This window comes from Plectropomus leopardus, chromosome 15 (assembly GCF_026936395.1).
Source record: "Plectropomus leopardus strain MGB_pleo_1.0 chromosome 15, ASM2693639v1, whole genome shotgun sequence".
In the NCBI taxonomy this organism is placed as follows: Eukaryota; Metazoa; Chordata; class Actinopteri; order Perciformes; family Serranidae; genus Plectropomus; species Plectropomus leopardus.
This window is the reverse complement of record NC_142190.1, coordinates 23,514,185-23,537,753: the sequence shown is the minus strand read 5'-3', so window position 1 is coordinate 23,537,753 and position 23,569 is coordinate 23,514,185. Positions and strand designations below refer to the sequence as shown.

The following is a 23,569-nucleotide window of genomic DNA, read 5'->3' as shown; positions in this document are numbered from 1 at the left end:
GCTGTCTGTCACTGTCAGAATACACTAACCAAAATGGTTTGGTGGCACTGCCCAGCATTAACACAATTCTAGGCCTTTATGCAAAAATACAATTCTTAGCTTAGAATAGCTCTGAAATATTTGCTGAAGAAAAGTACTATTTTGGCAGAAATATGTTCTTCCATTCTGTTTATCCACAAGCAGGATTTGGAACTACACTTGCAAAGCCATACCTCACATCAGACCAGTAGCTTGTACAATATGCTTAGGATTGTTGCTTTTCAATTCATTTCATTGTATTAAATATATGACATTTTGGGCCTATAATAGTGAGAGCAGATTAACTATTAAAAGTTTTAAAACATCCCCGCAGCCCCGAATAGGATAACCCATTACACATAATGTTTTAAAACAAAGATATGATCCGTAGCCTACAAGTAAAGAGCTTTGGTCGAGACTAACCTTTGTTTCTTCAGTTACAGGATTACTTAACATTTTGCTAGCTAATATAAAAAGGCAGCATACTAAAGCAAAGTCTCACAACTTTAAAGTATATAGTATAATAAATGTCAATATGACTTAATGCAAGAGGGTTTAAATTTACTTTACTTTTGTCTTTTTAACTCCTTTGTGCAGAGTTTCTCACAAGAAGCTGCCAAAGACAAAACTTTGATGAGATAGCCCATGTAATGTACATTAGCTATCAGTTGTCTTATACATCCAGCTAACACGAGGCAGCAGTAGCATTCATTTGGAGTGTTTCTGGCCATATGAATGTAAGTCCATTTTTTTGTTCACCTGGTGTGTTTGTTTTGGTTTCTACCAAATCTTGATCAGTTATCGTCTGATGATGATAGAGCCTTATAGGGCAACAGCCAACATTTCAGGGTTTTTGGTGTAGCCATTGTTTAGCCAGGCCAAGACATCCTCTTTTGTGCTTTGATCATTGTTTATGATTGGATTAGCATCATGAGACAGGTCCAGCCAACATTCGGGCTAATCTCTACAAACAAATATAGCGTATAAATACAGATAATTTAGAAAAAGGCTTAGAAAACACCAAATCATTATCAGAAAGTGCATTTCAGCCAATGCCCTCCAACTCTTTGATTTTCCACGTGGACTGTTTACCTGCATGCAACCAATCACCACTCAAATGTGACTGATCAACACTACTGCACATGACGACCAGAATGCTTTTAATTATAAAATGTTGTGCCATTTGCAGATTTTGCATATATATGCAGATATCTGTTTATGGAGATTCGTCTCTAATGCTGCAAAAATGCTTGGCTTTTTAGATTGCTAGCTGGCTCTTCGGTAGGTGTTTTTTTTTGTTAACTTGGACTCGTTCTTTGGTGCTTGGCAGGTGGCGTACATTCAGTTATTGATCCTTTGGATAATTCCCTCTGAAGTTCCATGACTGTTAGCAATTAGTAATGTACTTAGGACAATGTACTTACATGGCTGATGAAAAATAATCCCACAAAGCTAGAAAATGACTTGTTAAGTTAAATATGTACAGTTTGTATCTTGTCATATTAAGACAAGCACAGGTGTGTCAAGTATAACAGGTAACAGTCAACGCTCTGATGCTCCAGTAAGCTATATGTCAGCATGCGCAATATCAGAGGATGTGCTCATCTAAATGTAATGTAGCCATTATTAAGGATATTAGTTGCACAAAATGTCAGCCTCGAGAGAGGTTTAAGTAGTTTAAGTAGCAGACATCTGACGAATGTATCAAGAATTCGATAACATCACAGATGAGATCATGAGCACGGCATGGTGACAAGGCTCCATAGTAATCCTGCAAATTTGAGAAAATGAAAAGAAAGAGTTTAAAAATTAATTGCTTTTCTTTTTTGGGGTTTGTAAAAAAAAAAATATTATAATTGGATCCATTTAATTTCCCTTTAATTCTAATTTCAACTGTAGTTATTTTGATCCAAAGTTCATATTGGGCTACTGTAATAACTGTGAGATTTGTGGAGATTTTTGGGATTAGTCTCCTAAAAGACTTACAAAAATGAGAAAGTGTAAATAAAGTTGTGTTTTGATTGGCAACAATAAGACAAAAATCTAGGATTATACTGTACATACACTTTCAAAATAAAAGATCCACGTTTGATGAAAAACAAATCCCTCTGATGAGCCACAGCACATTTTGCTTGTGAGAGCTCTGGACATGAAACAAAACTAAGTTGTTAACACTCCCTAATTCTGCTCTTATGTGCCTCACCACAGAACTAAAGTCCCGCCAGCCTTTATGAGTGGTTTAACATGAGTTTAGTTCTACATGAGTGGTTTAACCACTCTACTGTGACAGATATTTTCCGCAGTTTTGAATGTCTGTTTAACATGCCCTTTGATTTCACACACACCAAAGCAATGCTTTGGATGATTATAAATTTCCATGCTGTAATACAGAATTATGTCTGGGCTCATGGAGAATAATGGGCTTACTCTAAGTTCAGCTGGATAAGAACTATGAGAACGAGTCTGCAGCGCCATGCAGTTTAAGGCTTGTAATGTTTTTTAATCAAATTAATCATATGCTCCACGTAACTGCAAGCTGCTTCAGAGACATTTTCAGAGAATTTAAAGTATTTGTTAGACATTTAGACTGGGGAAGTAACAGCCAGCATAAGATCATGTCAGCAGAGGTGGTTAGAAGGGGGCAGATTGTTTGCTTTCTTAAAATCAATCGCAAAACATCCATTGTGCATTTTAAACATGATTTATCTCTTGACTGTGTTGACATTTTGTATTAACAATCAAATTATTTTTTCTATCTATATCAGGTTACTAATGTGCAATTTTGTTCCATTTTAGGGTTATTTTGTAGGTACAATAGATAGAGCAAAGAGGGAAAAAAATTATTATGCATTTAGCATCATTAAATTAAATTATTATTTTTTTTTTTTTCATTTTCTTATTTGACTGCATGAGAGCCAGGCTCTTTCTACCAATTTATCTCCACCAAGGCTACAAGCATTACAAGAAACTTCCATAACTCGCCATTTTCTTTGTATGATTACAGAAACATTTGTGTTTTATATAAAAGACCTTGTTTCTCAAATCAGTGGTATCATCTCCAGTGCTGCTGCAACACTGCAGCTTGCAAACAGCTGGCTGAAATCCCCCATCAGACAGAGGAGCAGGATTGGGTCTGCTGCTGGTAGTGCGAATGCAGATTAGTCTTACAGTTAGTACATAATGTCACAACCAATAATCTGCAATAATCTCTGGCTTGAATTCACAAAATGGAATAAAGCTGCTTTTGGAGCAGCAAAACTATTTAGAACAGAATTTTCAGTGAGGACACACAAATGTATGTCTTACGGGTTTGGTAGTCAAAATTCATTTTTTATTTGTCTTATGCCACAAGTCGTGATCATTTGGTATTTGTGTGTAATTCCACAAATACATCTACAGTCCAATCGTAAGAAGAAATGTTGGCACTGTATGTTTTCCTGCAAACCACAGGTACGTTACCTTTGTCTGTTTCAGGAAATATCCATGTTTTTAAAGTAACGCGAATCTGATTACATGTATTTGGGCTGACTTTGTCATCAGGAGGTGGAGAGCATGGTGGATGGTGTGACACCTGCCCGAGATGACTGCCAAGACTATCGTTCAAAACCAACAAACAGCAAAACATTGGCGGCATTTCCAGCCATAATTGTGTTTTAAGCCAAAACGTGATAATTTCCTAACCTCAACCAAGTGGTTTATGTGCCTAAACATAACCACATCTTAAAAATATACTATGCAGAAGTAATCCCTCTCAATCATCATTTTTGACCCACTGGAAGTGTGTGGTGGTGTATGTTTCTACAGAGACTCTGCCCTCTGCCTGTGTTTTTTTGTTTTCTGTGTTCAGGACAACGTTTACGGGTGTGTAGCCCCACAGTGCTCAAGCGAGGTTGGAGCGTTTTAACAAGGTAGTGACTATAGGTGCCAGACCATAAGCAGCATGCATCCAAGAGACACCGTGCAGAAAAACGCAAATAAACTGCAGTGAAACGCCAAACGAGAGTGAATCAAGGGTCGGCCTCTACTGTCAGGTGTTTACAAACAGTAACCAACAATCCTGTAATCACAGCAATGTTGAAATGTAAAGAAATGTAAAATTTCAACAAACCCGCTACATAATAACGTACAAATGTTACATATCAGTGGTTTGCAGAAACATAAAATGCCAACCTTAATTTTGGCGAGTGGGTTGCAAGCATACGTTCAGTCTAAATGAGGAGTATGCCTCATATCAAAGTAATGAATAGGCCTGTAACTGGAGAGCAGTCAGTGGCTCTTTTTATGTAGACTTTAGGAGATGACCTTGATATGACTGTAGGAACACTTTGATGAAGACGGGGGTCATGTAAACATCTAAAAGCAATTATGCCAGCATTTTATGTTACTTTTTTTTATTTGTAAAATGATTTTTGCTGTGTTTAGCTTCATTATTGGATGGTTGTTTGGAACTGTGCTTACTGCCATTAATAGGCCTTTCTATCATAGGTGTGCAGCTGCATAATTTGCGAAACAACTTGAGGTGTATATATTTTGAGAATATTTGGAGCATCAAACTGTATTCCTTGTTCAAATCTAGCACCCTAATGGTTCACTTCAGACAAATGTATTCAGTTGATGGTAAAAGTAAAGTTGTAATTGCAATGAAATAGCAAGCAGCAGTAACAACCAATCTTGTATTCTAGCTATAACTGTAATCTAAGATGACATACAAGAATTTACAGTAAATGTCCTACTAAACAGAACAGCAGTGTAAGAAATGTGATTATATTATTTTGACCTTGGCCTCTGTGATGACAGTTTAAATGCCGCCTCTCTGCTTTTCTAACAATTAGGCCTCTGAATTTTTCAACCCAGTGAAGAATGTTGCCTTCACCACAATGAGGCAGTATATGATCAGGATCAGGAAGCAGGAGAAACACCGAAAAGTTGAAAGGGATGAGTCCGTTGGGAATGTCACAGCAGTTGTTCGACTCCCTGCCCCTGCGGCTGGAGCTGTGTCAAAAAACACTCAAAAGCCCACAGTCACTGCACAGCCTGTGAGATATGTACAGGATAACAACTGGGAAAGTCACTGCCATTTGGATTTAACATTGTTCACAAAAGGAAGCCATCTTTCTTTGCTGTTTATACTGCAGTCAGCTAGAAGCCGATGTCTTCTTTTGACTAAACTAACCATAATGGTGTCCCTCAGGGACAGGACATCATGTATAGTGTTAGACTGAGGTCAAAAAGATGCCCAGTAATAACTCTGAGCAGTTGTGTAGATAAAAAAAAACATCCACGGCTTGCCCCAGTGCTAGTTATCACCCCAAAAATAAAGAATCGGTCACTTTGAAATACAACATCACCTTACAAACATGGTGTCTTTAACACAATTTTCTTTTTTTTCTAATCACAGTTAATATTGAACAGTATAAGGCAAATGCTAAAATTAAAATATCATTGTACAAATAAGAAAGAGCAACAATAAATATTGAACAGCATAACGCATTTGCTAAAGTTAAAATAGCGCTATACAAATAAATAACAAAAAACACAAACTTGCTTTATAATATGTCCTATTCATGTTGCCCATCTGATCTGTTTACGTCTTTTATCCTCCTGCTTTGTGAAGGCAGTTTAGGTTTACCCTGCCTTTTGAATCATTCAGTAATTTGCAGCTATCTTGGGCTGCAATACTCTTCCTTCACAGGCTGCAGCCAGTGCATGTAATTAAATATTTAAAACATTTTTTTCTGTGCACAGCATGAAAGGTTGTTGACAGAATTAACCCCTTATAGTCACAAATAGTAGCAGAATTACACAAGAAATCAGGACCCAAAGCTGCACATCAGTAATAGGCAAATACGAAACCTGAAGATGCATAAGTACTATACAGCCCATGTAGGTGTACAGAATAAAAGGTGTCTTTGTCTTGTACTGTATTTAAGCATGACTGCACCATGGATTTGTCATTTTGCAGCCAGAAAAGCCGTAACAGAACAGAAAACAAATCAATCATTCACCACCATTAATAAAACATTATTGTCCGTCTGCTTTGGCATGGAGTCCGGAATGTGGTACATTCATAAAATAAAGTATGCCCTAAATCTCTGCATAAATGGCTAACAGATTCACTAATACATGGGTGAATGAAGCTGCCAATGATATCTTTCCGTTAACCTTCTTTCACATGCATTTGTTTACATCTATCGACAGTTCCATTATTAACCCTGTTTAGTCCAGTAATCCAGCTCTGGATCAATGCATGTAAATGGAAAAAGAAAACCCAAGTAAGCTCATTTTTCACTGATCTGAAACCTGATTAAGCCGCTTTGCTCCCTGTTGAACAGTGGCATGTAAAATCTTTTTTCTACCCACTTGTGGTGCTTGTTATCTCTGCAAAACTCGTAGTGGCACAGGGTTAGATTTGCAGTTGATAGATACTTTTTATGAACGGTATAATTGCCCGTAACACCAGGCTTGTTGTCAACAGTGTCAAGATCACACAAATTACTGGTGAGATCAACATTGTTTTGGCATGCTGTAGAAGGAACCTACTATTGCTCCGTCCAAGGAGGGAGGGTGAAGCTGGCGGGCACAAATTTTCATGTTCCTTCTCTTGTAGATCCTTCTAGCTGTGGGCGTAGCACCACCAAAAACACATTCCATAATATTCCATAAACTGGTTTATAGGTGCCAACAGTGATCCTCAATCGCAGGATATCAAAGGTTTGTGTAAACAGCTTAAGGTCTTCTCTGTCAACTTCAGCTTTGGTTTATTTATAGTGCAGTGCCGTATACAAATTTTTAAGGAATATGCGCATTATTTTGTTGCCAATGTCAATGCAGGACAGGAGTTAAAACTTGAGAATATTTCAAGTGATACACGATAATATCGGCATGTCACTGGTATCGGCAGATACTGGCTTTAAAATAAAATATCAGATATCGGCCAACGGGCTGATTTCTGCCAATGTCACTCACCAATATTTTTTTAATTTGACAAATTAAGTTCCAAATTAATTTATATTGCAAACAATGAAAAGCATTGTATTTTATGTCTCCATCTGCTGGTGGGCATGATAAGAGTATGCAAATGATGTTAATTCCACTAAAGGAGACTTGATGATCACTAAAATTAGGTGGAGAAAAAAAGTGGATATATTGATATCAGTGTTAGTTATCGGCCAGATGGGTTGCTTTTATCACGGCATATCACATATCAGCAAAAAATCAAATATTGTGCATCCCTATTTTTTTGTATTTTTTGAATGCTACGTGTCTACACTTTTGGATGTATGTTTACATCTTTTTGGTCGGTACTTTTGGCATGTAAGTCAGTGCTGTTTAGAAAATGCCGCTTGTGTAATTGATTCGTTACAGCAGTTTGTACATGAAACCTCCTCACTTCTTCATTTATAGCTCTGGGTGCTTCTCCATTGCAGCGTCTCCTCGTTGAGGTGTCAGGTAGATTTTCAGGAAGCAGCATGACACTGAAGGACAGTGCAGGAGATAACCTTTCACTGCAGACTCATTCTCTGGCATTCATTTACCATAGGCCCCCCCGGGCCGCTGATTTGCTGTAATCATGCACCAGTTTCTGTGCCCTCATCTGGTTTTATCTGTGGATTTGAGTGTGTTTTGTTACGTCATGATTTGGAAACAGTTGCTGTTTTTTTAGGTCATGGTATGTTCGTAAAGTTTGTTGTTGCAACACAAGAAAGAGAGCTTTCTCTGAGATCATGGCATGCTGCTTGTATCACGTTGCAAAACTGTTTTTATTCGGCCTTTAAAACCTTTTTTAAAACATATATAAACTAAAACTAGCCTCTTTCTATTCTGTCTGCATCGGGTTTAGTTTCATGAAGTAATGCACGCAATTTAAGCACATTTCTTCCCAGGTCTGTGTAGATGCTTGCCAGTGCTTGGGTGTGTTATTCTCTGGGTAATTGTCTAAATTTCTTTAAAGTGCACTTGCTATAATTCAGTGTCGGCAAGCATATGCATGTTTTCCTGCGTCAGTTGTGAGATGGCTAGTTTGTCTGCATTTGTGCAGTGATTCAAGCATGATTAGCGCTTTGTATTCCCTGGAAAAATATCATATGAGTGTTTGTCCAAAAGTGCAATATAACTGTGGGTTATAAATGTCCAGAGAAAGCTGACAGTGTCCATGACAGGAACTTCAACACAACGATAGGGAACAAAAGGACCATGGGAAGGGCAACTGTGTTTGTGTGCAGTGTGCCGAAGTGTTGAAAAGAGGGGCTGCCGGCACTCCCGCTGGGCGCCTCCCGGTGTGTTTAAGGGACGTGTCCGGCCATGTTCACCCCACACACACACAGCTACATATCCTGAGAGAGGGTTTGTTTCCTCAGGTATGTTGTAGGTGTGGATTGATGTGTGTCTTAACATGAAAAGACTTTAAACAGAATGGAATGGCTTGTTAGCAGTGTTTGGAAGTGGACCAGTAGAAAATCATGTTTCCCTCAATGGTGAAGGGGTCTCCCGCTTTTGAGCCAGGGGTTTGGAGTTGAGAGAAAACATGCATTCATAGCAGAGCCGAGATGAATTGCCTAATTCTGTGGTCCATGATTGAGGGTTATCGTCCCGAACGTAGCACACAGAGGAGGAGCTGATAAAAGATTATGACACTGCTGACTTACAGAATAACTTGTAAACAACTCGACGCACGCATTCCTGGATATTTACGCTATGTAAGAAGATATTCTGACACTATTCAACTCATCATCCCACAATGAGATGACCAAGATTCTTGACTTGACACCCACAGCAACTTGTGCGTACCGTCTGTGTTTCTAAAAAAACTGTGACGCCATCAACTTGTAAATCCTGAATATTTTCCCAGAGTGAGTGATTTGGGAAAGACATCCAAAATTCCCACAGGGGTTTTCATCCTTATTCTTAAAGGGCATATTTCAATTTCACAAATAACACACCTGAATGGTTAAGTAACATGCAAAGTACAAGGGACACAACATTGTGGCTAATTTGGACAATATCAAGCTCTGATAATTAAAGATAAAAACATGTGTGTCTGTCTGTGATTACTCTGGCATGTACGTGTGCGGGGGTGTGTGTTTTGGTAGTAGGCTGTTACTCTATCCTTTACCCTTGCTTTCTTCTGACCTTCCACCAGTGCTTCTGCTCATTATTGTGTTGCTCTAATCTGGAGGGGACAGGACTGGGTGCAGAAGTGTATTTATCTTCCTGCACAAATAGGACCTCTTTCCGTCTGGTCCCTGCTCAGCTTGTTGTTGAAAGATAGTGAGCAGCGTCGAGCAAGCTTCAGTATGCACGCGTGTTTCTGTGTGTGTGTGTGTGTGTGTGTGTGGGTGCTTGTGCATGTGTGTGTGCGCACGAGTGAACTGAGATGTGTCCCAGCTGGCCCACAGACCAGCACACTAACCATCACCTCACTGCAGCAAATGCAGACAAAAGAGGAATATATCTCCCTTGTGATATTGATACCCCTTAACTCCGGGGGTGTTTTTACCCTAAATGAGAAAGCAACATTCCTCACAGAGGTCCTGTTGTACTTGTAAAAGCCAGTAAGATCAGTGTTACAGAAAGTCCCTGTAGTGCGAGCCCCATTTCCGCTTTTTCCTCCATCACATCTGTTGGGATGTGTACTTTTGCAACGCATTGTCTAGGCATGTTTCTTTTCATTCCCTTGTTGTCTCCATGACATTAGGCTCGCAAGCCGGCAGTTATCATACAGTGAATGGCCATGGGCCAGGAAACCACTGTAGGCAAGCCAGCATTACAAAACAACACAAAAGTACCATGAAAACTAATACAGAGGATGGCTTCTCTGTATATCCTGTCAGTGGCAGTCTGATGAAACTATTGGTCAACAGTTTGAGCTCAGTGTTTGCGGTCAGTGAGTTGACTCTGACCTCTGCTCCCCTGTCTGCAAACATGGTTTAGTAGTATATTACTACATGGCTTTTTGAGCAATAATTAATACTCTGTTGGCTTAAATTCAACTATTAGATTTTAGGCTAAAGCTTTCGTTCTGCTCCTCCACCACTAAGCTGCTCATACTGGCGACTGGAGGCTTGCCTATTTAGAACAATTACAGCTTTAGCTAGCCTTGACCTCCTTCTTAGGACCGGCGTTGTCAGTCACTGGTGCGCTTGGTAGTGATTTTAACTGCTTCTAGAGGGGTGGAGAGGGGTTTTGTGGGCCTGTGCAGTCATCCTGTCGCTCCAAGATGACCCAGCCACAGTCTTGGCTTCCTGTCAGCCACGTCTTGCTTGCCAGAGCCCAGTGTGAGGCCATCCTGGCACCGTCAACTCTCTTGCCCACTTATCAAGCTCACTCGGTTTGAGACTGCCTTGATCTGGGCTTATGCCGCCAAAGCGTGATCTAAGCTTACACATGCGTAGTGGCCTGTTTTCCAGGAAAAGCCTACATTGGCGAAAAACAAACAAAGATAAGACAGACTGTTGATAAGCAGCAAGCTCAGCCATTAGAGGCGAAAAGCCGAAATGCAAATGATTTGACTCAAGGAGCTGGTTTCACTCTGTGTGAAAACTCCTCGCAGTGTCCTCATTGTGACATGTTTGTGCTGCTCTGAGAGCACATTCTGGAGATAAAGGACAAGTGCAGAGCGCAAAAGGAATTTGATTTGATGCGAAGAATGCAAAGCACAGAGCGGATGCACGCATGTTTTTGAAGGGGGGCGGTTGCTGATAAGAGCACAACCTTCCCTTGTTTTCCCTTGTGTAAATTTACATTTCTTCATTTTGAGGTTGGTTTTAAACATGCATAATATGTTAATTGACAGACTCAGTTACAGTTGAGTGATATTTCTCATTGATTTATTTTGTTCTGCAGTTAATTCTGTAGTCAAGGGTTTTCTCAAAAAAGCTGGAATAAATTTGAATCTGCTCTGAAATTGAGATTGTGAATAATACAGTGTCATTGTGTCCAAGTGTGCATATGCAGATAATACAAATGATAGCATTCCTGGCTATATTGAACAGGGGTGTAGCACCAAATTCTGGGCCCTGTGCATTAGAAGTCTCAGTGGGCCCCCTGCCCTTCCTCTTTTGATCCATATCCCTCTCGTCCTTCCTTTTGCAAGTTTTGGTTTTTTTTTACAAAGTAAGTTTTCTTTCTTTCATTCTTTCTTTCTTTCTTTCTTTCTTTCTTTCTTTCTTTCTTTCTTTCTTTCTTTCTCAAGAATTCTGATGCAATTAGAGATCCTAATGCAGGAGATGACTAAACCATTTTCGCAACTTTTAGTACTGATAGGGGCCTCAGACAGCTTCCACATTTTTTTTTACACTTCAACCAATATCAATCAATATCATTCTAGAGTGTACGCTATATTGAGAGTATTTTTACTGCTTTATCTGTCTGTAAGACAGCTCGTTCTGACAGGGAAGCCCTCTGCTCCTCATCTATGCTCTTGTCAAAGCCACTAGACTCAATTAACAAAAACAGCTATTTTAGCTCGCTGAGCTGCTGCTTCAGTCACTTGGCGTGCCGACTTACATCTACTGTATATAATACACTGGATAAGTTCCCCATACAAACCCACTTAAAAATCTGAACTCTCCCTTTAGTATAGAAAAATGTGCAAGCAAAACCAAACTTTTCATTTCACTTTTTGTGGACCACCCTCCCACTGGGGCCCTGGGTAATCAATGACACTTTTTCCCCACTATGACGCCCCTGACACTGAACACCAAAAATGATCTTTTAAGACTTTGGAGCTTCCTAGATTTTTATTTACAGATTTTTTCACACATGATATCCAGTGACGACATGTAAGATGCATTAGTCAGTTAGAGTGAAAAAGATGTGCGCAATGGAAAAAAACACACAACAGGCCTGGTGTTTTTCTGTGATTCAGATGTCTTAAAAGTGTGTTTCGTAAATGAAATACAGGGGAACGGTTTGTATTCAGTACACTGTGAGTGAAAAACAGGTCCATTATGAACGCATCAATGACCCACGTTCTCCCTCTATTTACATGTGGATGCACCTGTGTGTTTGCATGCGTATGCTGTACGTGCGTGTTTGAGGGGCTATGTTTGTATTTGAGTGTGACAGTGTATACTTTGTCAGCCCGAGGACACTTAGATTGAGTGTGTGGTGTTCTCTCTGGTGAGAGCACACATATGTGTTTGCATGAAGACCTGGTTCTATGTGGGTGTGTGTTTGATAAACTGTGAGAGCATGTGGGAGACTGTTTGTCTATTCATCTGGGTGAGAGCAGGAGAGAAAGAGCAGAATGAGGAGGTGGAAGAGATCTGCTTCCAGCCTCTATCTTCAAGTCAATCTGCTCACAGTCACACAAACCTCTTTATCTCTCTCCCTTAGACAGGAGGGAGGGAGACAGGCAGAGAGAGACAGACAGGGAGGAGGAAAAATAAATAAAAAAAGGAGGAAAAATACAGAGATTCAATCAGGCAGCCTTAAGAAGATAGAGCGGATTTTTGTTTAAGAGGATCATCAAAGTCATGCTCAGACAGCATCTGTCATTAAAAATATTTGTGCTATTTCAGTATCACCACAATGAGCTATTATTGTCCAATTGAGAGGCTCTTTGTTATCAGCAAAGAAAGATATATAGACAGTGAGAATGCAGCACGTCAACTTTGATACTTTTTGCTTTTTTTTTTTATCAGCAAGCGGGAAATTATTTTACAGCTACTTTAGCCACAGCAGAGAGGCAATTGACATCCTCTACAGCTTCTACTGCGTCCTCCTCACACACAGTACATACAGGGCACACACGAACTCTGTCTCTCTCACACACTTCATCACATAGCCATGACTGATGAAAAGAGGCGTCAATTTTCAGTCATGAAACTGAAAAGCACACAATTGTGTCTCAGCGTGGGTGTGTCTGTCTGTCTGCCTGCAGAACAAGCAGAAAGGGCAAAAAGGGAAAAAAAATTCAAATAAATCAACCTCAGCTTAATTGCAGGTCTGACACAAATGTATGGCTGTCATTTGTGGTGCAGCTCTGGCAGCCATCCAGATAAGGAAGACGATCAGTAAGAGTTTGGAGGCATAGAGATCACATCTGGCTCTGTGTGTGTGTGTGTGTGTGTGTGTGTGTGCGTGTGTGTGTGTGTGTGTGTGTGTGTGTGTGTGTGTGTGCGTGCGTGCGTGCGTGCGTGCGTGCGTGCGTGTGTTTGTGTGTGTGTGTGTGCGCGTGCACTGGTGGCTGGCCTGTTATTGCAGTATCATGCCCCATTGGCTGATGAGTTGCTATGCTCATCTCTTGTTCCCTCTCAGCCCCAATCAAACCTGTCACAATATGAGTCAGCGTGGCCATAAGTGGGAAAGATGCCTCTTACCATTAGATCAATCAGTTATCTGACACATTGGCCAGATTTTATCCAGCGTGGAGCCACATCTGAAGCACACAGAGAGGCCCTGGTGGTGTGATGTGCTCATGAAAGCTGGATAGTGACAGATGGGAGTCTGGAATAGAGCTGGAGAACTGAACAAACTGAGAGGCTAAAGAGCTGAAATCTCATTTTCTCAGTGGCCTTGAGAGTGGAGCATGCTCAGTGCTGATGTTTGTCATCTCTCCTCTCTCGGAGATGCTACTGCAGTGCTTTCCCAGCAGGCTTGGCACAGGCTTACTCATGGACATCTCTCTTATGGAGCAATACAGTGGCCAGGCTGCAGCTGCTCGGTGGATCCCTTCTCTCTGTGTTTCTTTGTTTCGCTCTCTGTTGCTCCGTCTCTCTTCGCTGCTCTCCTGTGTTACCTTTCTTTTCTTTTTTCTTTTTTTTAAATTTCTCTCACTCCTTCCTCCCATTGTATTTCTTGCACATTATCTCCCACTTTCTCGCTTGCATCCTTTCTTGCCTCCCTCTCCCTGTCTCTCATCCTCACTCCGCCCTTTCCACATCTCTCTCACATACTCTAGTTGCTACCCTTAAGACTGTGGTTTCCATGGTGACAGCTATGTGCTGCGGAAACGTCAAAGAGCCGAATCCACCCAGGATCACTTCCTTGTTTTAACACTTAAATTCTTTCTCGCAGTTTCTCTTTTGATTTCTAAACACCTGAAACGGCCGTGCTTGATTTGTATCCACCCCTCCATTTGCCGTGCTGTAAACGAGGCAGTGAATGTGATATTTGGTCTCCTTCTGTGATCCTGATCTCAGCTGTTGCTGAGCAGAGTCATTAGTAACACAGATTTGGAATCTCTGTTGACCTTGGCACAGCTGACCTTGACAAAATAGCCCCCTTCCTCGGGCCTCCAGATGTCACTGGCATTGATTTGTGTCGTGTCTGTCTTTAAGGGGGCTTCACCAGCACACCCAGTGACATAAATCTTCAGTGTCTAATCTTTTGCCTGTCATTCATACAGATAGTGGCTTGCACAGACACTCACAGCACACACATAGGAACATGTGTGGAAAGCAGCAAAGTTAGCGTGATGAATCAGATTATATTTCTGTGTTTTATGCTTTTTCCTTGGTCTGTACTTACAACAGATCCTGCTGCTGGATGAGCAGGTTTTTATTTCGGTGATCCTGCTTGTGTTGTTCCAGCAGCACACCTCAGTGCATGGTCAGCTGAGGATACCTTGTTAAAAGGTGAGTATCAGCAGGTGGAGCTTTGCTTTTGTTATCTCATACAGAGGACATTATTTTTACCCAAATCTCATCTTTCTTTCAAACTTTTTACCTCCAGTCCTCCCTTTTCCTTCCTTTCTCTCTTTTTTCCCAGCCTCTTTATTTATCCTCTTTCATCTCTGTTTCTCTTAAGCCCCTTTAACACTGCCTCCTCAAGGCGGGAATATCAAGCCATTATGCCACCTTGCCAAGCTGTATAAAAGGTACAATTTTTATGTAAAAGGGACAGCCTGCATGATATTGTGGGCAGGATGGGTATGATGTTTTGGCAATGTGTTTTGCATGCGACCCACAGCAGGAGAATTTTAAAAAGCAGCTAGCAGCAGTTAGCCGCTAAGTCAAAGAGGAAGAACAGCTGCTGTAAGTATCTGCAGATTGGGAAAAATTATGACATTCGGGAGCTCCTTACCTTCCCAGCAGAGGACAAGATTAACTGGCATAACAGGGACGTTAAATGGTTGTTCTTGCCATGATAATGATATTGTTATTTAAAACTTTTTGCAATTTATTATTTAATTTATCTTATGAATAGACCTTGAAATAATGACAAAGGAGAAATGTGGACCCCGTGGCTGGACCAGTTGGGAAACACTGAACGTCTCTTTTGCCCCTGCAGTGCCGCCATGCTGTCTTCAGCACGATGGCGCCCTTGTTTGGTTCTGTGTAAAAATGCAAAGGTGGCATAAAGAAAGATCTAAGCAGCGACCCTATAGAGCAATCTTTGTGTAAAAAAGGCTTTAGAGCTTCTGTCCTATGTCCTCCGTGCTGCCCTTGCCTCACCTCTAAGAGTCAAGACTACAGATGTATGTTAAAAGCAGGCACTACATTTTACTTTAAACCCCCCCCCCCCCCTCAGGCTCATATACACTTTGTTGGCAAAAAAGCAGACAGATGTAAACAACACAACCTAATGGCTGTTTAAAGCCATTATGTCTAAAAAGATAAACTCTGGTGCCTGTGAAAGGGCAGGAGTGCTGTGGAGCGGTATCAATGTGATGATGTGCAGGTATGCTGTTGTTAGGAGGAAGCTGCTCCGCTCCATCATACAGGAAAGCTGTCTCCCCTTTTTAGGGCGGGAAGCGAGCAGGGATTAGGAGGCAGGCAGAGATGGGGCCTGTGGAGCATTTATGAGTGGGGCATACAAAGGATCCATGTCAGAACTTTTAGGGGTTGGCTCCATTTTTTTTTTTTTTTGGATTTGCTTTTCAAGTGATGCTCCTCCCACCACACTGGCCCACTGTGCCCCTCCACCTCCAGACCCTGATCCAAGGACGGCCCACGGCTGTTGAAAAACAGCAGATGCTTTTGAATAGACAAGAAAGAAAAAAAAGAGAAAGAGATTTAGATGCACATGTCCATGACCATATTTGTGTCTGGGTGTGAAAGACGTAGTTCATTTCTTATACTCCACAAGCTCGTATAAAAAAGATCAACCTTGTTCAACCTTGCTCTAAAACACGATCTCATGAACCAAAAAACAAATCGAACCTAATTTTCTTACAGCGTGTAGTTTACAGTGACTCCATTTCCGTCTCTTTCTCTTGTGCACGTTTGGCATATACATGTATTATGTATCTCTCCCATGTGGGACACAGTTGTGGCAACTTGTGAAACCATTTTTGCATCCATGCTGCTACACGATGCAAATTTCAGAATTGACTCCCTGTCCAGCAGCAGCATGGCAAGTTTGCAAAAAAGTTTGAGATGAGCTACATATTGACATCCACACTAACCCCAAGGTTAACCTGCTCCCAGTGCTCCTACAGTACACCCTCATAACTCATGTCAGCCAATGTTACGTTTCACTCATTTGCATCTTGTGTGGCTCTGCCAGACAATTGTGCGATCTCGAAGGAGCAGGTTGAGAAATGTTGTAAGCAGCACAAGCAGTCTAAATCTACATCCCATCATCCTGTAAGTGGCGTTTCTTTTGTCCTGACGTCACAGATACTCACATTTCTGACACATACATAAACCGCACGCCCACCCACAGACACACGGGCCTGGGAACGAGTCTCATCTTGTTGAATTGTAGAGGAGGAAGTGAGTGTTGAGGTTGTGGGGGGAGAGAGAGCAGCAGGGGCAGCTCTCTGACACACCGTAGCCCCTGCCAGTCCTCAGTTACCTCTGCTGACAGATTAGATCATCAAGAACAACCACAGGGAAGAGAGGAAAGAGCAGTTCGTTTCTGAAGTAGGAAAAGCACTGTATTAGACTTGATTGGCATGTCAGACCTTGGCCTCGGTTTGACCCCTTTAGGTTTGTTGCCCACAGATGAAGTTTATGCTATTCAGTGTGTTGACCTGTTAAGACATGACCCTTCTGCTGCCCCCTTTACCAATCCCTGCTGCTGCCGCCTCCTCCCAAGAAACGTCAAGAGTTCTTGGAGGGCTGGACTGAGACAAACCCCGGGAGGGCCCCCGCAGATGACTCATCTAGAGATTTTTTTTTAAACATACGAGTTTCATTGAGAGTCGCTGCTGTTGTTTCAGCGGGTATTTGTTTTCATGCCACTTAGTTCAGTCGGCATGAAATTAGAAAAAACCTTACTTTGATAAAGCATTTTAAATTAATAATGCTATCATCATGTGGTCAGAGTTTGGGCAATGTCAAATGTAGATAAACAGATTAGCTGCAGCGTTGTTGCTGTTGTTTAGGTCATGTTTTTGCATTAGATATTGTTTCAAACAAACCTGAGTAAAATATCCGCTCGTATTACAGAGGACCTATTATGCTTTTCCTTATTTTCTGATATGTATTATGTCAATGTCACACTGCATTCATACTAAACATGGCCAAAGTTTCAAATAATGAGATCAACGCATGTAAAAATAATCCCTGTGAGCAAAAACCTCAGACTTTAGACATATTTAAATACTCTGTTTCCAGTGTTTTGTTTTTTTTTGACTACTTTCAAGACAAGCTGACGTCAGCTTATGACAATTTTTTTTATATGGTCATCTGCTTCAGGCACACTATTGCAAGTGTTAACATTACATAGCCTACACTGCTACATCTAGCTATATGCTAACACCAGGGAAACATGTCATTTTGGTTACTGATGTTGTTAATTTCTCTGTGGTTTTGGATCATATTCCTGATGGAACATGTATGGTTGTGAAGATTTTAGGATACAAGCTTTTGTTGGTAAAAATGCTGCTTTACTCCGATACAGTTGTTCCCCTGACTGCTAGTACACTGCCACATGTAGCTACATGCTAACATCAGGGAAAGGCTAATCTTGGTTGCTGATGTTGTTCATTTCTCCCTCATTATGTATGATACTGTATGATTTCTGCTGGATCACAGCCATATTTGGTTGTGAAGATTTTGGTTTGAAGCTCTTATTGCTGATTTTATGGTAGAAAATGCTGTTGTACACTAGTCTTACACACTGCTACATGTAGCCACAAAGTAGAATTTCTCCCCAATTTCAGGTGATTTTCCAATTAGAACAAGTTTGGTTGTGGAGATTTTGGTTCAGAGGCTTTTACTGAAAGAGCGAGAGTGTGAAAGAGCCGCTCTATTCTATAGCAGTCACTCCCTGGCTGCAAGTACAGTGCTACATGTAGCTACATGCTAACATTAACAAAACCTGTAATCTGGGTTGCAGATGTTCAATCAATCAGTCAATCAAATTTTATTTATATAGCACCTTTCAAACAAACCAAATGTAATCAAAAGTGCTTTACAGTTTGATTGAAGAAAAACAAGAACATATGAAATTAGCAAAAATGGAACTTTAAAAAAATGGATCTTTAAAAACCATGAGCTTTAATAAGTAAAAACCATAAAATAGAGTAAGTAAAAATCATATCTGGGTTGCAGATGTTGTTCATTTCTCCATGGTTTTGTATCATATTACGGCTGAAACATGTCCAATTTTGACATTTTTGATTTAGGAGCTTCTTTTTTTTCCCTTTTTTTTCTTTTTTTTTGTTTAAAGATTATTGGCCTTATCATTGGTTGAGGGACATAGCCTGTGTACATGAGGCGCCTGCTCTACCAGTGAGCTAGAGGGCGCCCCAATTTAGAAGCTTTTACTACTATACTGTGTTACAGTCATTCCCCTGCTACAATCATGGTCCAGCGGCTCGAGAGCGCAGATGTGTTAACACTGACCAATTAGAAATTTGCATAATTCGTCCCCTCTAACGTCAGGCAGGACAGCACTCAGTGCTACCTTTACATGTGTCTCTCGTTGCCCTATTTTCATCTGTGCTTTCAAACTGCCTAAGGTGAGATGCCCACTCATTGGATTTCACTTATTTGCACAAGGTCAACTTCTGGTATCATTTGCATAAAGGTCAGTTTTTAAAAGATAAAAGCTTGTTCTAAATCCTTACTGCTGTGTGGACAGTGATGACACCTGGCTAAGAGCGACAGTCAAAGAGTTGATGATACAACCACAGACATGCTGGGACTCGCCTGTAGTACTGAGAGGGGGGCTGACAGACAAGAGAGGCGAGGAAGGGGAGCAGCTAGGGAAGCTAGAGATGATTTTAAGTAATTTTGCAAGAAGCAGTCTGTCGCAGATTGCTATCTGACAATCGGCACCTCACACAGCGCTCTCTCTTACACATATCCATAGAATCTCGTGCTCAGCAAATCTGAACCAGATGTGAAGTGTTTTGGGACCCCGACATCAACCTGGTAAGGGCAGGTCTCCGCCTGAATTATCTGGGTGGGGTCAGCAGTGCAGAGGGGACAACTTAAGTGGTCTCGCTGCACTTTTGCATGGGTCATTAGAAAGGAGAAGATGCTCCCAAGGTAGGAGCAGAGACATGGCTACATGCAGGGCCGTGGAGCTTGAATGGGCAGATTTCTGTGCGGACTTCTCTCCGTCCTCAGTTGTGGCTGCAGGGCCTGGAAGAGCCACTGCTTATCTGATAGATCCAGTAAGGGAACAGTTGATTGCCTTAAAGCAATGGGAAATGCCTTCCTCGCTCCCTCCCTCTTTCTTCCCTCCCTCCCTCTGTATTCTCTCACTTTTCGCCTCTTAGCTTCTTGAGCAGTGCCTCTCTACCTTTCTCTTCCTATTTTTCTTCCCGCTCCCTCCCTCCCTCTCTCTCCCTCTCTCTCCATTCCTCTCCCTCTCTCTCTCTCTCTCCCTCTGCCCTGCTGTGAGTAGGTGGTTCCTTGCTGTACTTGATTGGTGTGAGTCTATATAGGAGGAGAGACGCTCTAACAGGCTCAGAGTCTGGTGGTGCCCACTTGCCACACATTCCCAATAGGACTACCTGTTTTTTTTCTTCCTGTGTCTTATCCTGAGAGGATTTACTTTCTTGTGACAGCATGACGGAGAACAAGAGGAAAGAGAGGAAAGAGAGGAAAGAGAGAAAGAACAGGGGTAAGAAAGGACAAAAGGAGAAAGACGGTGATCCTAAAACAGGTAAAAAGAAATGATTGGTGTTTTTTTTGTAACATTTTATGGATATTCATGTGTTTATGTGTGTGTCAGAGAGAGAGTTTTAGAGAAGATGAGTGAGATCAAGTTAGTGTTACTGTATCCCAGAAGCGTGGGATAAAGTAAGTATCCCCTTGGCTTGTCAAAGCTTGCCGCTGACTTGTCACATGGATCAGTCTCCTAATGTGGACAGCGTGTAGAGGCACATCTGGTTTTGGCAGCACTTTAGAGTTGTAGGGAAGTCAAATGATATGACTTGTGTACAAAATCAACTAAAGTTTCAGCTAAACTCGCTCTGGACCTCACAGTTGTATTGTGAGCTCTCTGAAAATGAGCGACTGGCTGTAACTGCATGAAAGTTTTTTGGTTAATTCATTCACATTTTCAAAAATGCTGTGCAACATTTCACAAGTTTGACAAAAGTCAGCTTTTTTAACAGTTTTATCATGAAAGTGATGTTTGTATCATAATGCAAGATTCCATTACACACCTTTTGACAGGTTTAATCACTCAACGGTTGCTACAGTTGCTTTCACCTTAATTATGAGTATGTGGTGAGTCATCCAACATAAGTATGTGTGTATATTTGCTGGAAGCTACTTTGACATTGGAATAGTATGGGTGCTGCTCGTCTCTCAGAGTCACAAACCAGCAATGTGCTTGCTCAGTAGTGGATCCTACAAGCTTCAGCATGTCACTGTAGTTTGACCTTAGGTCATGGGGGAAGCCCAGCCCCCGTCTCAGTGACACTTTTAAGGACAATACCATCATTATCACTGTAGCCATTCATTCTGGGTTTCATCAGATACTGTATCTTAGTCAGCATCTCTTGATGTTGGTGGCCATTTTGTACCCGCTGATGTCATTCTAGTCAGCTTCTGACCGATAATCCTTGAGATTGAGTCTAGCGATTTCAAGATTTTTTTTTCTTTTTTGTAGACAATTTTGTGAGGTTTTAGAGTTTTGTGGTTAATTTCTTGTTTTATTACCCATGAAAGGTTGAATATATGAAAATTACCTGTCCACGTTCCAAGCTTGATTTTGATCTGTAAACATGTAGGATAAACAGCTCCCTGAACTACACAGGAATGCAGAATATTTTTGGCGTCCTTGTTAATCAGCGTGCACAGCTGCCGTACACATGCAGAGAAAAGCTGCCTGGTTTATTTTATATACTTTTCACAAAATGACACAAATGAAAAAAAAGAAGAATTTTAGCTATATGAATTTGAACAGTGTAACTGCTGTTAATGTGTCAGCTCATCTTGAATCATTATTTTCCTCTTGAAAATAAGATGAAATTCATTCATCACAAAACTGGGTAACCTGTGTAAACTCAGTGCTGCTTACCCATTGTAAAATGGAGCTTCCAAGGAGGGCCAAATTGATGATACCCTCATGGCTGATGCTTGTTGTGTCTGCTCTGTAGTTATGGTTGACTTGACGTGCCACCTCAGGTGTGCTCTGAGCCTTAGGCCCTGAAACGGGTCATCCCAAATCAAAAGAGAGAAACCCAAACGCCGCTTTTAAAGATGGATACTCTACGTCAGTCTGATTAGGCTCTTTGATAAATGCTGACAGTTTTGTAATTATCCACAAGTAGCATCACCTTCTTGAGGATGTGGTTTATCAATAAATCCTGTTCAAAAGAAGTTTGCAAATCTTGAAACAAGTCTGCATAACCAGAAGTGCAGCGATGCGTGATCTATGTACTAATTAAAGATGTATTAAATTAGTTATGCCAGCTACCTGTATCTACCATGTCTGTTGTCTGTGCTTAGTTCAAAAGACAATGACAGATCTTTTAGCGAGCTAGCTTGGTTTGCTGGTGTGCTAACTAAACAGCATAGTTGGACCAAAATGTATTGAAATGTAATCAGAAAGACAAACAGAGAGTCTTGTCTCTCTTTCTGTGTTTCACTGTGTGGCATTATATGGAGTGCACATTTGGTGTTTGGGAGGTTACTTTTCAAATGTGATCGGTTACAAATTACTAGTTACCTGTTAAAATGTGATTAGTAATGTAACTATTTTATTACTTCATCAAAGGTATTGTAACTTATTACATGATTGTACTTTTTGATTACTTTTCTTACAGTTTTTTTAAACGGGCGAGTAGGCCAGAAATGTCAGAAAATAGTCTTAGAAAATACTCCTGCGCGACGAAAAGATGCAAAGCCACAGAATGAATGATATATTTCACAAATAAACTTTTAGCCAAGAAGAATATATTCAGATGTAACCCTTTTGTTATAACTAACATATTGATTAGTACTTTAATAAAAAACAATTCTCAGTAATTGTAACTGATTACAATTACAGTTATTTTGTACTTTAATTAAATGTAACTTGTCACTCCCCAACACTGTATCCACCAAAATATGGATATGGACAATCTTTGTTTGTCTCTCAAGTGCTACCTGAAAGTAACATTTAGCCTAAGGTTGAAGTAAACGAGAAGTTAAGATTAGATTTTTTTTTTTTTTTTAAGAAACTAAAGTCTTTTTTATCAGTGTGACAGTTTGCTAGGGATCCACTGTTGGTCTCAGAGCTTTCAGACATGGTTTTTCGCACCTGGTCAAGTTGTGTTGGACCCGGTCATCATTTTTTTTTTTTTTAATTATTACATGTAGTCATGGCCAGTGGCAGATCTTCCTATCGGTGATACAGGCAGCCACCCAAAATGCCCAATCCCCCAAAGTCATCCAGAACACAGTACACATTTTTTTTTTTACAATGCTTGTTAGCTTAGTTGTCTATATGTGCTGATTTTTTTTTTATTAGCTCTTGTTCTTGTTTGTAATAAATACAGTAAGTATTAAAGATAATATTTTTAGGGGACGGTGGGGGGAAGCTTGCCTAAGGCATTGAATGTGCTAAATACGACACTGATCATGGCTGCTAGTATGGCTCTCATGTGCTTTACATTTTTCAGATTGTTTGAATGCTAGACTTGATATTTATTTCAGCTTCTTTGAGATACAATTTCAGCTCAACTTTTTACATCTATACGCTTTTTGGATGCTGCAATGTGGATAATGAATGCATTGTACAAGTTCCTGTGTGGATGAGGTGTGTCAAAATGTAATTGCATATAATCCAGCCCATGAGCGCTCTGTTTAGGTTGTTAGAATGTCAGTCAACCATCACCGACATCATAGGAACAAGACAGTATTGTCTAGTACCATACGTACCCTAAGAACTTATTTTTCCCACATTTATTGAAGGAGATCACCTCACAGCAGGTACTTCTCAGCTATAATTGCCCTTTCTCTGGCTATGACGTGTTCAGTATTTGGACCAGAATGTATTTCAAATTGTTGATTTATTGCACTCTGCTGCTGCAATTTTACATGACTTCCTTTCACGTCTCTTTTTTTTTTATAAGGCATGCATATTGTGGCTGAAAGTTGACACTCTTTAAATAATGTTGCAGGACTTTTCTAATGAAACAGCCCCGAGTGAGCGAGGGAAAACTTTGCAAACCCTAATGAAGACATTTTTGTAAAAATGTCAGTCTTATTTG

General features: G+C 40.7%; 1 protein-coding gene across 5 annotated transcripts in view; it reads left to right on the top strand.

Annotated features, from left to right (window-relative positions):
- Window positions 1-23,569, top strand: part of nrg2a (neuregulin 2a) — a 95,143-nt gene that overhangs the window by 9,270 nt on the left and 62,304 nt on the right. The window contains exon 1 of one of the 5 annotated variants that reach the window (XM_042499822.2): window positions 19,763-20,028. The exons of the other annotated variants lie outside the window; for them this stretch is intronic. Coding sequence (XP_042355756.1) covers window positions 19,932-20,028 — 97 coding nt within the window. The 5' untranslated portion in view covers window positions 19,763-19,931. Of the gene's footprint in view, window positions 1-19,762; window positions 20,029-23,569 lie in introns of those variants that run through there. 5 annotated transcript variants of the gene reach the window in all.